This window comes from Piliocolobus tephrosceles, chromosome 8 (genome assembly GCF_002776525.5).
Source record: "Piliocolobus tephrosceles isolate RC106 chromosome 8, ASM277652v3, whole genome shotgun sequence".
NCBI classification, from domain to species: Eukaryota; Metazoa; Chordata; class Mammalia; order Primates; family Cercopithecidae; genus Piliocolobus; species Piliocolobus tephrosceles.
In genome coordinates, this window is record NC_045441.1 from 32666842 (window position 1) to 32683014 (window position 16173).

General features: G+C 55.8%; 2 protein-coding genes across 10 annotated transcripts in view; both read right to left on the reverse strand.

The window, feature by feature from the left end:
* Window positions 1-2080: 2080 nt before the first annotated feature.
* Window positions 2081-4555, reverse strand: MYL7 (myosin light chain 7). 4 transcript variants are annotated; one of them, XM_026456400.1, is made up of 7 exons: window positions 4495-4555; window positions 4153-4266; window positions 3903-4018; window positions 3503-3607; window positions 3006-3084; window positions 2746-2794; window positions 2081-2248 (listed from the first exon to the last, which is right to left on the reverse strand). In XM_026456400.1, the coding sequence occupies exons 1-7, from the start codon at window positions 4524-4526 to the stop codon at window positions 2147-2149; spliced, it is 597 nt and encodes a 198-aa protein (XP_026312185.1). In that variant the 5' UTR covers window positions 4527-4555; the 3' UTR covers window positions 2081-2146. The 4 variants fall into 4 exon arrangements, with proteins under 4 accessions (XP_026312185.1, XP_023082165.1, XP_023082163.1 ...); XM_023226397.1 differs by having other exon boundaries at window positions 3903-3978; window positions 4495-4518; XM_023226395.1 differs by having other exon boundaries at window positions 3903-4047; window positions 4495-4505.
* A 1916-nt stretch (window positions 4556-6471) lies between these two features.
* Window positions 6472-16173, reverse strand: part of GCK (glucokinase) — a 46574-nt gene continuing 36872 nt past the window's right edge. For 3 of the 6 annotated variants that reach the window (XM_023226424.1, XM_023226423.2, XM_023226425.2), the window contains 8 exons: window positions 15380-15534; window positions 14074-14193; window positions 13084-13179; window positions 12876-12975; window positions 10815-10998; window positions 9645-9800; window positions 8777-9010; window positions 7548-8560 (listed from right to left, as the gene is read on the reverse strand). In XM_023226424.1, the coding sequence (XP_023082192.1) occupies window positions 8416-8560; window positions 8777-9010; window positions 9645-9800; window positions 10815-10998; window positions 12876-12975; window positions 13084-13179; window positions 14074-14193; window positions 15380-15534 (1190 nt within the window). In that variant the 3' untranslated portion in view covers window positions 7548-8415. Of the gene's footprint in view, window positions 7510-7543; window positions 8561-8776; window positions 9011-9341; window positions 9406-9644; window positions 9810-10814; window positions 10999-12875; window positions 12976-13083; window positions 13180-14073; window positions 14194-15379; window positions 15535-16173 lie in introns of those variants that run through there. The other 3 variants (XM_023226426.1, XM_023226428.1, XM_023226427.1) reach the window with 3 other exon arrangements.

Genomic DNA, 16173 nt, shown 5'->3' on the forward strand with positions numbered 1-16173 from the left:
AGTGAACAACTGCCAAATATTTTATTTACTTGTGAATTCACGTAGGAATCAATAAGATGTGACAGCCCAAGGAGCTGGGCAGTGCTCATCTTGTGGCTCACTCCTGGGCCTGGTTCAGAGAAGAATTCAAAGAGCCAGTGCATGTGTAGACTGTTAGGAATGCCCAGATGAATTTGCTTAATATAGGCAAAATCAGCTTCTTCCACAAAGAAGGGAAAAATCAATTGTGCTTCCACTGGACAACACTTATTTGCATGTTTATAGAGAAGAATCATTGCCTTGCTATTAGTTATAATTTACAGAGTTGTGGCAGGGCACGGTGGCTCACGCCTGTAATCCCAGCACTTTGGGAGGCAGAGGTGGGTGGATCCATGGAGGTCAGGAGTTCGAGACCAGCCTGGCTAACATGGTGAAACCGTGTCTCTATTAAAAATAAAAAAATTAGCCTGGCATGGTGTGTACATCTGTAATACTAGCTACTCAGGAGGCTGAGGCATGAGAATCACTTGAACCTGGAAGGCAAAGTTTGCAGTGAGCTGAGATCATGCCACTGCAGCCTGGGTGACAGAGATAGACTCTGTCAAAAAAAAGGAAAAAGAAAAAAAATAATAATAATTTACAGAGTTTTGAAACAGCTCAAAGACAACGAAAGGTTCAGACACCCCATCAAATCAGATAACCGGACACCTATGATCTTTTTGATTTGTTTCAGTCTTTCACAACTTACACCTGTAGAGCTTGGATTATAACATGATCCCTTACTTTATGAAATCAGCTTGTTGAACAAGCAGACTCATGTGGTAGAATCCTAATGGTACTTGATTTTGTTCACCCAGTGTCCCAGCATGCTCAATGGAGTGGGCTGGTGGCCCACTATTGGGGTGGAAACTCAGGCAGTTTGTGACTTTTGTAATCTGTCTAAGCAACAGAAAATACCATAATTCCAGAAAGTCCCAAGTTTCCATTTAGTAATTAAACTGCCAGACCCCAGATAAAATCAAAACTGAACACCTGTCTGGGTGAAAATGCCTTTCTTCTTGGGGCCTTCAGGAAGGGGTGCCCCTCCTTTCTCACTCACCTCCTCCCCACCAACCCCCAGGTACAGGGATTGCAGCAAGGTTGTGGGGAGGGAAGGAGGCAGGCTGAGAGCTCTTACTGGGCAGTCCTGGAGGCAGGAAACTTTGGACGCTCTGGATCTGGCTGAGGTTTGAACTGTCACTGCCTGTCTCTCTGTCTCTGTCTCTGTCTCTCTCTCTCTCTCTGGTGCTTTGGATGTCCCCTGCTGCTCCTCTGGTACTCATGATGAGGATTACTCTCTCCTCTAGCTCCTGTGTTCTCAGATGAAGGGTGACGGGAGCACTAACTATTGTCTCCTGAGAAGTCATCTCTCTACCCTCCAGCTGTCTGACTCTCTTACCCCTCACAGCACATGAGGGGCTCAGGAGGCATGATGCCAGGTTCTGGGCATTTCCTCTAAAAATTTGCATGTTCCCTGGCCCCTCCTTCGGTGTCCACGTTCCTTGTGTCTTAGTGCCTTGCCTGTAATTGCAATGAGAAGCTGATTGTGTTTCAAATGGGTACCTCTCTGCAGGGCCCATGCAGGGAGGCACCCAAGCCAGTGTATTGAGATGGGGTGCGAGCAGTGGGCCAGGGGAGGCTGTGTGGTTGGGTGTGGGGGTACCAGGGCCACTGCCCACCCACTAGGCTGTTGGGCAGAGTTTGCTGAGTGCCCAGCAAGCAGCCTCTTCTCTGCACAGCCCCAAGTAGCTGGGCAGTGCCCACTTTGTGGCTCATTCCTGGGCTTGGTGGAGGTGGTGTAAATCCCACCCTCTCTTCTAGATGGCTGGCCTTGGTGAGATGCTCACACTCTCTGGGCCTCAGTGTCCTCATCTGTGAACTAGGCATGATCATAGTTCCCACTTCACTTGGCAGCACGGGAGTGAATCAAGGTGAGCTGGCAAGGGGCCAGCTCCCAGGAGGTAGATGGTGGCCATGATTGTGGTGATGTGTGCACTGGGACCCTGGGATTCCCCCTTGGCTGGTCCCCAGCCCATCTGTCACAGAAAAGACACCACAGCAATTCCAATTTGGCAACAGAGTTTATTGAAGTGCCCCCCCCCCGCCCCCGTGGGCCTGGCCCTGCCCCTCATTCCTCTTTCTCGTCTCCATGGGTGATGATGTAGCACAGTGACTTGTAGTCAATGTTCCCCGCCAGGTCCATGGGTGTCAGGGCGAACATCTGCTCCACCTGCAGGGGGCGCTGGTGAGAGGTAGCCCCCTAGCTCCTGGCCCAGCCGGGCAGAGACCTCACCTGAGTCCTGTGGCCCTTCTGCCTGCCCCCTGCATCTGTGCTTTGTGCCTTAGCTTTTCAACCCTAGACCCCAGACTCTGGGTTAATGTTTTTCTGTTGGCTGACTCCTGGGCAGAGTGAGGGGTCGGTGCAAATGGGGGCCAAGGGGCAAAGGGCGCCCCTCCAGCCACAGGCACAGGCCCATCCCAAGTATACGAAACTGCTCCCTATCTGCTTTCCCCGGGTCTGTGCAAAGTCTCCCTGCCTGGCGCAACCTGCTGTCTTTTCTGACTCCACATCTTTACCCTATAGGTCTCAACAGAGATGGCACCTCCTCCAGAAAGGCCCCCGGCTCACCCTTCCAGCAACTGCCTCACTGGTACTGGGCTCTGGGTCATGGGTGAGGCCCAGAGAAGGTGCTGGGGATGGGTATTGAAGGGGCTGGGCAGCCTCACCTCAGCTGGAGAGAACTTGTCTGCCTGGGTCAGGAGAAGCTGCTTGAACCTGAGGAGTGAGGAGGGTCTGAGCAGGAGACTGCGGGGGAGTGGCTGCACAGGGAAGGTGGGTACAGAGGCTCTTATGGCATAGGGAAGGGTTGGCCGCACCCCAAGAGTAGTATAAGGCCGCAAAGTACAGGCAGCCCCCCTCACAAGGGGCCTCACCCCCCTCTCTGCTTCCACCACTATGCCCCTCATCTGGCTGGGCCCACACTTACTCTTCCTTGTTCACCACCCCTTTGCCGCTGGGGTCAAACATGCGGAAGGCACTCAGGATGGCTTCCTCGGGGTCTGTCCCTGGGAGGCCGATGCAGCCAGGTGAGCATCCATGTCTCCAGCATCCCAGGTCCCCCCTAGCAGGAACTGGGCTGCATGAGGAGCCCCCCGCATCCCAGAAGAGGTGGGGGTATTCCCTAATATAAAGTGTTTCTCGAGGATCAGTGGGGCTGGGAATGGTCATCCTCCTGAGGCAGGCAGCCTGGCTGGGAGATTGGAATTTGGGGGTGGGGGCTGAAGGCACGTTTCCTGGCCCCAAGTCAGCACTGGGGTGACCAATGCACGTGGGATTCTGGGGCACAGGAGGTGCTTAGAATGGGCCATGGCCAGGAAGAGTCCAGGTGGGTCCAGATGGGGTGCAGTTAGGGTTCAGGTGGGGTTCAGGCAGGGTGCGGGCTCCCTGCCTGGCCAAGGGTGCCCAGCTCTGTCCCAGGCTCACCATTGAGCTTCTCCCCAAAGAGCGTGAGGAAGACCGTGAAGTTGATGGGACCCTTGCCCTCCTGCAGCATGGCGTCCAGCTCCTCCTCTGGGACACTCACCTTCCCTGGTGGGGGTGGGGCATGAGGTACACACCGGGACCCTGGGTGTTCCCCAGAAGGGCCTAGGCCACCCTCCCTCCATCTTGGCCACAGGCACTGGAGGGGCAGAGGCAGCTGTGGGTCGGGGAGGTGAAGTGGAAGGAAGGCGTGACAAGGGGGGAAGGGCAATGTGAGGAGATGGGGAGGAGGGGAAGCAGGGGAGTGGGGCGCTGTCCCCCCAGCCACTTCCACCCACCCAGCAGCTCAGGGCAGGGGCCACAGTGTGCAGGGTGGGGCTGGATGGGAGGTGGATGCACGCACCCAGCTGGGAATAGGTCTCCCTCAGGTCTGCCTTGCAGATGATGCCATCACGATTCTGGTCGATACAGCTGAAGGCCTGTGGGATGGGGGCCTTCAGTTGGGAGCAGATCCCAGCTCTAGGGAAGGTGGGAGGCAGGGGAGAGGCCTGGGTGGTGTGAGGGGCAAGGTCAGGATAGAAGGGGGGTGTGTATGTGGGGTGGGGTTGGGCGGGCCGGGATGGGGTCTGAGGCTGCTGGGAGTGGGCACTCACTTCCTTGAACTCCTGGATCTGGGCTTGTTCAAACATGGAAAAGACGTTGGAAGAACCACGTTGGGCCTGCTTGGTGGCCGCCACCTTGCCCCGGGTCCCCGCCTTCCTGCTGGCCTGCAACACCGTGAGTAGGGAGGGGTCCTCTCCCCACCTCCTCAAAGTCTCCCCACCCCACCCGCCATGCACCGTCCCAGAGCATTCCCAGGAGAGCCAGGGCCAGGATCCTCTTCCTCTCCCTGGGGACCACCCTCAACCAAACGCAAGCACAGAAAACTCTGCTCCCCCAGCCTAAAGGCCAGCACCTGGGAGATCGCCAGCCTTTCCTCCCCAGCAGGCACTCACCATTCTCTCTGCGGAGGTGTGGCTGCTGTCATGGTGGCAGGGCCCAGCCTTCTTTATGTCTCAGGCTTATCACCTGAAGTTCCAAATAAGGAAAGGAACAGAGGACAGGACCAAACTTGGCAGCCCCAGCCTGGGCTGGGGGAGGAAGAAGGCCCTAACAGATTCCAGCCACATTCCTGATGACCTTCATGTCCTCAACGTGTAACATCCTGCTGTCTATCCATCCTGGCAGGGCCAGGCGCAATGTCTGCCCAGAGCAGAGCAGGCTCAAAGCTCTCACCACCCTAGGTCCTGATGAAGGGATCCAGTTACTCCCATATCTGACCAGCCCTCCTTGCCAGTCCAGCCAGAACCCTGACCAGTGCAAGAGGACAGCTGGGGAGGGCCAGTCCAGGGACGCCCCCAGGCTTGGGAATGCAGTGGGTAGTTCTGAGAATGGTCTGTGGCCTGAGACCCCCCTGGGCTGCCCAGAGGTTTTGGTGACCCTAGGCTCTGACCTTTTGCCCCTCTGACCAAGGGGCAGAAGGCATCCCCGAGCTAGCTGTGACCCCAAGCACAACATTTTGCTTGGCTTTGGGGTAATTCTGGAGGGTGAGGGAGCTCTATCAGCTGCCCTCCCATGCAGTCTGCCTTGTCCCCAGTCTGCCCTGCTGTTTGGAACCTTACCTTCCTCAAGCCCCATCTCAACCACACTACTTCAAAAAGCTCTCCCTAACATCCTCAGCGGGGAGCTTCTGGGGCACGTTTTCCATTTGCCTGGTGGCTGATGTGTTTGTATTCCTGGCTTCTGTGCCTCTCCTGAACAAGCCTGGTTGACATCTGGATCCCGCGAAGGCCTGGTGCACAGTGCACGAAGGCCTGGTGCACAGTGGGCCGATGGGCAGGCCTGCGTGATGCTGTTCCAGAGAAGCAGTCTTGCCAGCTTCTGGGGCCAAGGGCACAGCAGAGGGGCTGGGGAAACAGGGGACATCCTGGAGGCAGCAGGAGTGGGTCACCCCAGGCTGGGCTCACTGGCTGCTGCCCCTCCACTGGAGCCAGGCCCATGTCTGTCAGTAGCTGACTGGTAGAGTGCAGGAGCTCTCATGTGTCACACCCAATACTCTTTTTATATAACAAGAGTTTTCTTTTAAATTTCTTAAATCTTTTTTTTGAAATGGAGTCTCACTCTCGCACAGGCTGGAGTGCAGTGGCGTGTTCTCAGTTCACTGCAACCTCTGCCTCCCAGGTTCAAGCGATTCTCGTTCCTCAACCTCCCAAGCAGCTGGGATTACAGGCATGCACCACCACACCCAGCTAATTTATTTATATCTATCTATCTATCTATCTATAATTTTTTTTTTTTTTTTTAGTAGAGACAGGGTTTTATCATGTTGGCCAGGCCAGTCTCGAACTCCTGATCTTAGGCGATCTGCCTGCTTCAGCCTCCTAAAGTGCTGGGATTACAGATGTGAGCCACTGAGCTCTGTCACCCAGGCTGAAGTGCAGAGGCATGAGTAGAGCTCACTGCAGACAACCCCTGGGCTCAAGTGCTTCTTCCTGCCTCAACCTCTGGAATAGTTGGGACTACAGGTGCACACCACCCTGCCCGGTGTTTTTTTTTTCTTTTTTAAATTCATTCATTCATTCATTCATTCATTCATTCATTCATTCATTCATTCATTTTTGAGACAGAGTCTTGCTCTGTTGCCCAGGCTGGAGTGCAGTGGTGCGATATCTGCTCACTGCAACCTCCGTCTCCCGGGTTCAAGCAATTCTCTTGCCTCAGCCTCCCGAGTAGCTGGGATTACAGGTGCCTGCCATCATGCCTGGCTACTTTTTGTATTTTTAGTAGAGATGGGGTTTCACCATGTTGGCCAGGCTGATCTCAAACTCCTGACCTTGTTATCCACCTGCTTCGGCCTCCCAAAGTGCTGGGATTATAAACGTGAGCCACCGCGCCCAGCAGCCCCCCCCCCCTTTTTTTTTTTAAAGAGGTGGGGTCTTGCTATGTTGCCCCAGGCTGGTCTCAAATTCTTGGCCTCAAGCAATCCTCCACCTCGGCCTCTCAAAGCACTGAGATTATAGGCATGAGCCATCACACTGTCCCATAACAAGTGTTTTATGACACTCCCTTTTTTATCTAGAAAAGAAATTCATTTTATCTATTTCAATTCAGCCATTTCAATTCAGACATATAACCTACCTACATATAGAATTTTAAGAATTAATACAATACCCTGAACTGTAATATAAAGGAGAAATAGAAAGCAATTGATATTAAAATGTGTTCCACTATGTGAATGCTCGAACATAACAGTAATGATAACAAAGTAATCAGATGCTTGCACTAACTTATAAGGACTAATTTAGACTCAAGAGAACTAAGAAGATCCAAAGCAATTCCACGTGAGAAGTAGCAGATAACAAGAAATCTGAAGGGGGACATGACTTTTCAAAATCACAACTTTGGGTTAAGATCTGAAGGAAACAAAACAGTTGTTCCTGATTAGCTGGTAGTATCTCTCATTGAAAAATGAATGTGCATGAAAATCACACAAATATGTATCTATGTCACTGTGTTTATGCTGCAGAAAGATGGCATTAGGCCTACGCTTGGCTAACTCTAAATAGGCATTCCACCAACAGGAGCATCTGGTGGGACCTTAGAAATCCAACATGTATCTGGGCCCCCACTCACTGGCAAACCTAAGTGGCTCTGACTGGACAGCACGGTGCTGAGACTGACATGCAGCAGGACCAGCTTCATTCCCCCACTTCCCCAGAGCAGCACCTGGCCTGGCACTCTCTCTGCACACATTCCATAGGCAGGCAAGCAGGGGCACCGGCCAGGCAGTGTATTGTCCACTACTCTGCCATCCCCCATGATACCCATTCCTGTTCCTACAGCCTGGTCTGTCACTCCTCACACTCCCCTGGGCACGGCTGGCTGGAAGGAGCTGTCTGCAGGGCATGGCCGAGATACTGAAGTATCTTCATGCATGTGATGCTGACTCTTTATAGATTGTCCCCACAGTCCTTATGCACAGAAGTCAAAGAACAGTGGACAGGCCATGTTTAAAACTTTTAACATTTTTAATTAAAAAACTCACACAGTCTCAGGTTGAGCTTGGAGAGGGTGGCATGTCATATGATGGGGTGGTCCCTTGGGGTGTGCTGAATGCTGCTTGGGGTTTCTTCCTGAGCCAGTGCTGCGGGAGCTGAAAATGCAGGGCTGGCCCTTCTCCCCTTTGTGGGCCCCTTGGGGCAGGGGCTTGGGGGCTCTGTCTCTTGCACCTGCTGTGAGGGTCCATCCCAGAATCACAAGTCACTCAGGGATGGGGGTACAGGAGAGAAAAGGTCTCTGGGGGTATTCGCAGCTTGGGACACCTCCTCCATGGAGCACTCTCCCATTGCTCCCTGGGCCTCTTGAGCCCCAAGCAAGAAAATGGCCAGGACTGGGTGATGAGCAGCCAGCCCCTGGCTGCCCTTTTGGCCCAGGTGTAGGTCTGGTCAAGCTGTTGGAGCTGCCTCCCCACACAGGATGAGTTCCCAGGGAAGAGAGGCCACAGCAGGATCCAGAGGGCACCCCCCTCCCAGAGCCTGGGCCCAGGCGACACCAACAGCTCTGACAGTGCGGAAATGCAACAAAGTCCTGAGTGAGCAACTCCCTTCTAGGAAGTTGATTCCAGTGAGAAAGGTGGGGGCTTCCAGAGTCTCTGTCCCTGCTCCTGCCGCACCCCTGTTAGGGCCCTGGGGCTGTCCCACCGAATGACTGAGGGAAGAGGCCCGCTCGGTTCCCCAGCGGGATGGCAGGCAGCCCAGGTCCTGACAAGGCCAGGCCTCCTGCCCCGCCAGGCTGCGAGCACGTGTAGGGAGCACTTCCCCGTGGAGCCTGGGTGCTGTGGGGCTGTGGCATCCTCCCTGTGCTGGCGGTCACTGCTGTCAGTGGCCCAGCATGCAGGCCTTCTTACAGGCCACCGCCGAGACCAGGGCCGCGCCCCGGCCACTGCCCTCCTCCGACTCAATGAAGGTGATCTCGCAGCTGGGCGTCAGCCTGCGCACGCTAGCGTGGAACCGCTCCTTGAAGCTGGGCAGAAGAGAAGCAGGGCTGCCGTCCCTCCTCCCAGCCCATCCTCCACATTCATTACCGGGCATCCTGCACGAAGTCGACCCTTCCCCCAAATGTAGGCCAAGGGGGGCGAGAAGAGGATTACAAAATCTTGGAGCTTGGGAGCCACAAGGAACCTTGGAGCACGCGCTTTTTGGGCCCCACTTTACCAGGGAGAGGGCGCGGCGGGCTCACCTGGGATGCAGCTTGTACACGGAGCCATCCACGCCCACAGTGATGCGCATTATGTCCTCGCTGCGGCTCTCGCGCATGCGGTTGATGACGCCCGCCAGCCCTGCCGAGCACATGTGTGCAGCACGTGTAGACACGCTCTCGCAGGCGCGGCGCACGATGTCGCAGTCAGTGGCCGAGGGTCGTAGCCCCAGCGTGCTCAGGATGTTGTAGATCTGCTTGCGGTCGCCCGTGTCGCTGCGGGGCGGGAGGAGGTAGGGCAGTCGCTGAGGTTGGCTCCGACAGTCCATCCCCCTCCAGCGGCGGCCTCTCCTTCTCCAGGGAGGGGCCCCTGCCAGCCGTCCCCCCAGCGGTGGCCTCTTTCCCTGGCTGAGCCAGGGCCCCTCTCTGGAGAAATGGGGCGATCCTGCTCACCTCAACCAGCCAAAGCATTTCCGCCAGGGACCAGCAGTAACCTGGTTAGTACTGCTCCCTCTAACTAAGCCCAGGGTCTCCGTCAGGGAAGTGAGGCCATAGCAGGATCCAGAGGGCACCGCCATGGCGGGCAGGGAGCACCGAGGGGACTCACGGATGGAGACACTGCCCGGACGCGGGTTCGCCCCCAACCATGCTCCTGGCATCCCTGTCTGGACCCCACCTCCTGCCCCTGGACCAGTCCCTGCCCCGCCCTCGCCTCCAGAGCCCAGCCTGGGGCCCCGCCCACTCCCCGCCCCAGGCCCCGCCCACGCCCCGGAATCCCGCCCCGGGCCCTAGTTTCCTGTCCCTGCGCCACGGGCCTGGGACTTAGCCTCTCCCTGAGACCAAGTCTGCAGTGCCCGGACTGGACGTCCCCAGCCCCTGCCCTTTGCACCTGCCCTTCTCCTCCACACACCTCTCCACCTGCGACACGAAGCGCGTCTCGAAGGCTCCGCGTGTGCGCAGCTGCTCGGAGGCCTCCCCGTGGAAGAGCAGGTTTTCGTCCACGAGCCTGAGCAGCACGAGCCGCACCAGCTCGCCCATGTACTTGCCACCGATGAGCTTCTCATACCTGGACACAGGGCAGTTCCATTACATCAGCAGGCACGAGGGAGGGCCCCTCGTGCAGGTGGAAGCCGGGAACCGTCCCACTTTTCCCCATTGAGGTCACGAGGCGGCCACGTGGGGCACTGTGATCCCCACTCCCCCATCCGGTTCCTGTTTTTCCCTCGTTAATGAGCCAGAGTTTAGAAACGTCAGGGATTAGGAACGTGCACGTCCAGCTCAATCACGGGAGCCCCTGGGCCCACTGCAGTGAAGGGACAGACAGATAGTTCAAAGACCCCATCCAGTCCCTCCGAAACCTTCCTTGCAGGGGGCCCTGCGCCGAGCACGGGACCTAGAGCTTCAGTCCTTTAGCTGCATCCGGAGCTGCTGTTCATCGGCCATTTATGGTTGGGGAAACTAAGGCTTGGAGGGTTAGTGCCCAGTGGGAGGCACGCACCATGCTGCTAACACTTTCTTGCTTAATCTATGACCTTCCGTATTTAATTTAAATAAATGGAATACTACTGACCTATAATAATAGAGGCCTGCGAGCGGCAGAGAGGACGCTAATAAAATAATTAGCATAGGCCTGGCGCAGTAGGTGGTTAACAAGTGATAGCCATGATTAATGATGAGCTCTCTCTGGGTTGGTTTCCAAGCTGTGACTGCCAACCCGCAGCATTCCACAAAAGACTAATATTCTTTCTGTGAATATGGCCAAATACATACTTTGGGGAATGTGGGGTTAAACCCAGAAACCTTACTGGGGGCGTCTCAGAGCCTCCTCGACATGCAGGATCACCTGTCAGAAGGAGAGAGGTCTGGGCTTATCAAATCACAACTGGGACTAACCCTTCATCTCTCACAGGGGCAGGTCATGACTGAGCAGAAGGGATAGAGCTTATGAAAGGATTGTCAGTTTGCTTTTCCCCAGAGTTGTTTAAAAACAAGCCCATTATCGGCAGTGGCCCGGCTCCCATCTGCCGCTGCACCAGAGCGGCCCAGGGCCTGGGCTGTGGGGGAGGGGGGGCATCCTTACAGCTGCTGACCGGGGTTTGCAGAGCTCTCGTCCACCAGGCGGTCATACTCCAGCAGGAACTCGTCCAGCTCGCCCGAGTCCCCGAAGGCGCCCCATTCGGTGTTGACGCACATGCGGCCCTCGTCCCCCTCCACCAGCTCCACATTCTGCATCTCCTCCATGTAGCAGGCGTTGCAGCCTGTGCCTGGGATGGAGGTTGGCAGGGGGACTGTCAGCAAGAGCTGCACTACCCTGGAGTACGGCCTGTTTCCTGCCCACAGGAGCCCCGCCTCTCCCGCTCCCCCATGCCTGTCTCTGCTTTGCCTGTAACAATGGAAAGGTGGGTCTCCCTGAGGCTGGAAGACCTGGGTTGCTTCAGTGGCTAGGGACAGCTTTCTGGACTGTCCTCTTTCCTAACAGGCAACAATAACACCTTCCCTGCCTATTACCTAGGTGGTTGAGAGGATTGAGAGAAACTGTGTGTATCAAAGAAATGGTTGTGGTACATTATCATTTTATTTTGTCTATGCACCACCCTTGTTTTCTGGCACTGCCCATGCACATATTTGAGCTTCTCTGTCATGAGCCATGTTTGCATGGCAACCCAAAGTAAGGCATGGTGTGGGCCCTTGGGAGCAGCCCAGACGCTCCTGTAGACAAGACCGGATGTGGAATTTTGTAATTTGCTGGCTCCTGTGCAGTGACAACATGGAGTCTTTTGTTCACAAGTTATTAATAGTTTCAAACTGGTGACAGCAGAGTCTCAAGCTAGCATGACAGTGTGGGCTGCACACCCCTAAAGCTGTCAGGGACAGCAACTCAAATGTTGGTTAGTCGAGCTGCCACATAGGAATCAGGGCACATTGATGCCTAGCCTTCCAGTTTTTATTTATTTATTTATTTGGAGCCGGAGTCTCACTCACTCCATCGCCCAGGCTGGAGTGTGGTGGCGTGATCTTGGCTCGCTGCAACCTCTGCCTCCAGGGTTCAAGCAATTCTCCTGCCTCAGTCTCCTGAGTACTTGGGATTACAGGCATGTGCCATCACACCCAGCTAATTTTGGTCTTCAACTCCTGACCTCAAGTGATCCGCCTACTTTAGCCTCCCAAAGTGTTGGGATTACCGGCGTGAGCCACCTTGCCTGGCTGCCTTCTAGTTTTTTATGAACGAACAGAAATCCAGACTTTGATGTGAATTCTCCTAATTTTCAGATCTTGGTAATTGTTACAAGCATGTTTTTAAACACTGAGCAGAGTCAAGAGTGTATATGGGGCAGATGTGAGCCGTGGGTCACTCCTTGCCACCTCTGCCCCAGGAGGGGTTATGCCTGGGCCGAGCAGCTGCAGCTTGGCTTGGTGGGAATTCATATGGAAGTGCCTTGGGGAGCCCCAGGCAGCTCCGGAGGAGAGGGTGGAAAGGGCTGGGGGGATCACAGCAGGGGGGCTGGGGCTCACATTTAGATGCTGGATTTAAAGACAATGTTCCTTCTGAAAGGTGAGAATGGTAGAGAATTATAGAACCACACGCCCATGTGCACAGCAGATACCTGATCTGATTGGATTGCTCCTCAGTGAAGGCTCGTTGTAATGACCTCCGGAACTTCTGAGAAACGTCTGAGTTGGTGTGGAAGACCCCTCTGTTGGGAGGGGCGGGCTGCTGCTCCCTTTCCTGGTACCTGCCTTCACTTTGGGTGGGGGCAGGGGCAGGGGCAGGCCCATAGAAAGACCATTCGGGTAGGAATGGCACCACTTTTGCTTATCCTCTTCCACTTGGACAAATCTGTCCAGTTGGTCAATTTACCAGATAAAGTGTTTTAATTATAATCCTGATGGGCAAGGTGGATGTGCAGCTGGCATACCATCTGATGCAGGAATATGGCATCACGGTATTGAAATGCTTCCTACTGTACACGGTGCTTCCATTTTGATACCCCAAGACCACCCAGGCTCCAGCGCCAGGCTCTGCTCTGACGTCACTGGTTGTTAAGTACTTTGGTCCTCACCCCACAGGGCCCTGTAAAGCCTGTTGTACACAGGGGCGACTCGGCAGTCTGGAAGGGGCAGGGGTGCAAGGAGCCCTTACCCACAATCATGCCGACCTCGCACTGATGGTCTTCGTAGTAGCAGGAGATCATCGTGGCCACTGTGTCATTCACCATTGCCACCACATCCATTTCAAAGTCCTGCCAAGAAGCACAGAGGCTGCAGTGCTGGGAGCCAAGGAGAAAGGCAGGCAGTGCTGGGGTGGGTGACCCAGGGCAGCCCCCCGGCAGGCACAGGTGCCCCCTCACCCCTCTCCGTTTGATGGCGTCTCGCAGAAGCCCCACGACATTGTTCCCTTCTGCTCCTGAGGCCTTGAAGCCCTTGGTCCAGTTGAGAAGGATGCCCTGTGGGGAGAGGGAGGCCTCATGGCTGCTTGACATATGTTGGAGGCAGGGTGCTAGGGCCTGTCACTACCTCCTGCCTGGGGCCACAAGCATATGCACCCTACTTTACAGCTGAGAAAACAGGCTCAGAGCAGCCCCATAGCTTTGAGAGGTGTTGAGAACGATTCTGCTTGAATATCTCATATTTCTGCAGGGCTGAGTCCCAGCCAATTTAAGAATGTTGTACTGCACAGCTCTGAGACGTCATCCCAGAGTTAAGGCAGGGCCTGCAGGAAGCAGCTCAGTGTAAAATCAGGATTTCCTTCCTGCAAGGCACCCCACTGCATTCACAGGTGCCACCTGTGCCTCTCTGTGTCTCTGTAGGGACTGGGGCTGGGAAAACCACATGAGATGTTGCTCTGGCTGCTGCTTCTGCTGTGAGTGAGGAACTGGCTTTCTCCCTGACCCAAAGGTCTCATGTTTTATGTGTGTGCAGAGATGACTGTGTGTGTGTGCATGCACAGATGTAACTGGCAGGCCACCTTGCTAGCTTGCAGGGAGGGTAGAATCGCAGTTCCTTCACATTTCTGACTCAGCTAGAGGCAGTGTGACATGACCGTGGCCTGCAGGTGACCCGGAGCCCGGCTGCCTGAGTTTGAGCCCCACTCCACTGCCAGCTGCTCTTTCCACTGGAGTGGGGTGATCACAGCTGGTGCCTCACAGGGTGCAGAGCCAGAATTAGCTAATGTGATGCTTCTTTTCCACAGCATTAGAGGTGGCAGGTGACATGGTCACAATTTGAATTCAGATCTCCCTTCTGAGCACAGGGTATTGGGGGCTGCATTTGAAGGCAGAGTTCCTCTGGGGCGCCTATGCCTCCCCTCATCTGCCTTTCTGTCCCTCCACCTGGCCCACCTTATCGATGTCTTCATGCCTCACAGGAAAGGAGAAGGTGAAGCCCAGGGGCAGCTTCTTGTGCTTCATCTGATGCTTGTCCAGGAAGTCGGAGATGCACTCGGAGATGTAGTCGAAGAGCTGGAAGATGCACGCCACGGTCACCATCTGGCATGGGGGGGTGCGCCAGCCTGCAGCCCTCCCCAGGGCCTCATGCCAAGCTATTCCTCAGGGAACACTGCACCTCCTGGCCACTGAATGCCAGGCCTGTCCGCAGTTTCCCTCTCCTCTTCCGCTGCTGCTCGTTGGGCTCAGGCCCTAAGCCTCCCCCATGCCAGAGACCTGCTGACAGTGGCCCCCGGGACAGGGCAACACAGGGCAGGCTGGTCCCCGGCCCGGCTGTGCTCTGTCAGCCTAGCCCTCCCAGCTGAACCTTGTAAAGTCCAATCTCAGGCCTGGCCGGCTGTTCCTGAGGCTCCAGATGGAGGCACATCCTTGATTTCTGTCTCCAGCACCTGGAGTCTCCTTTCCTACTTCCAGGTGTCCTGGCCACCCATCCTTGCCGAAGGCCAGCCCTGACTCCCCTCACGCGGGCCTCTCCACGGAATTGGGTACTGCTGAATGCTCTGCTGACTGACCAGGCTCCTCACTGGCTGCTGGGGCCAGGGAAGTCCCCACATCATCCCCACTGCCTTGATTCACGCCCAGCCCATAGACAGACTAGCAAGCCGCAGGGGTGTGAGGATGGGCAACCACGGACAGCCTCCTGCCTCAGAGCCCTGCCTCTCCAGGAACTGGCCTTGGCCACGTGCTTGGCTGCAGCTGGGGCTCTGGCCTTGCCCAACTCCCCCTAGGCCTCATTCTGCTTCTGTATCCCCTGTACCCCAGTCCTCCCCATGGTCAGGGGTCTTTGCTGCCTGGGTCGACATTGTGTTGCTGTCACCCCACTTTCTGTGCATGCTGGTGGAGGGCGAGGGGTGGCCCTTGGAGAGGTGGGTGCACTGGCTGCCGGGTCACATTTCTGTTCTTACACATTGGCTTTTCCTCTGGTAAACTGGACAAAGTGTGACTGGCTGGGGCTCCTCTTGCCACTAAGCCCTCCTCAGCCCGTTCCCCTCTCAGTGCTGGTCAGATGGTGACTGTGGGACTTGGGGACATGTTGGCCAGTCCTGTTCACCCAGACCTCCAGCTGCCTCTGAGGCTGGGTGGTCCTCCAGCCCCCGCTCTCCCCACCCCTGGTGGATGGGTGGGACCTCCTGTCAGGACTAGCTGGGCCCTGAGATCCTGCATGGCCTTGGCCCCCTGCCCCGGCCCCTGTGCTGCTCACCATCTCAGCAGTGCCGGTCATGGCGTCCTCGGGGATGGAGTACATCTGGTGTTTGGTCTTCACACTCCACTGCCCCTCCTCACCTTCTCCCACCTTCACCAGCATCACCCTGAAGTTGGTGCCACCCAGGTCCAGGGAGAGGAAGTCCCCGACTTCTACAGGCACAGAGAGAAATATGTCAGCCTCAGGGGCACCCACAGGCTGGCCTTGGGCTGGGTGGGCCCTGGGTGACTAGCCCGGATATTACAGAGAGGAGGAGGGAAGGCACAAGGGGACCAAGGGAGCTGGACAAGGGGCCACCAGATACCTGGGGACACCAGCGTCAACTGTGGAGGGGTCAAATGTCAGCTGGGGAAAAGTCAGTGGGAAACTCCTGCCCTAGACAGAGTCACTGAGAGCCCAGGGACCAACTGAGGACCTAGTGCAATGGTCAGTGCAGAGCCGGGCTGGGCGTTCCCTAAGTGCCCGTGGGGAGCAGTGAGGTTTTTATTTTTTTTCTGAGACAGAGTCTCACTCTGTCGCCCAGGCTGGAGTGTAGCAGTGCGATCTTGGCTCACTGCAAGCTCCGCCTCCCAGGTTCACGCCATTCTCCTGCCTCAGCCTCCTGAGTAGCTGGAGGTGCCTGCCACCACACCTGGCTAATTTTTTTTTGTATTTTTAGTAGAGACAGGGTTTCACTGCGTTACCCAGGATGGTCTCGATCTCCTGACCTTGTGATCTGCCCACCTCAGCCTCCCAAAGTGCTGGGATTACAGGCGTGAGCCACTGTGCCCGGCTTTTTTTTTTTTTTTGAG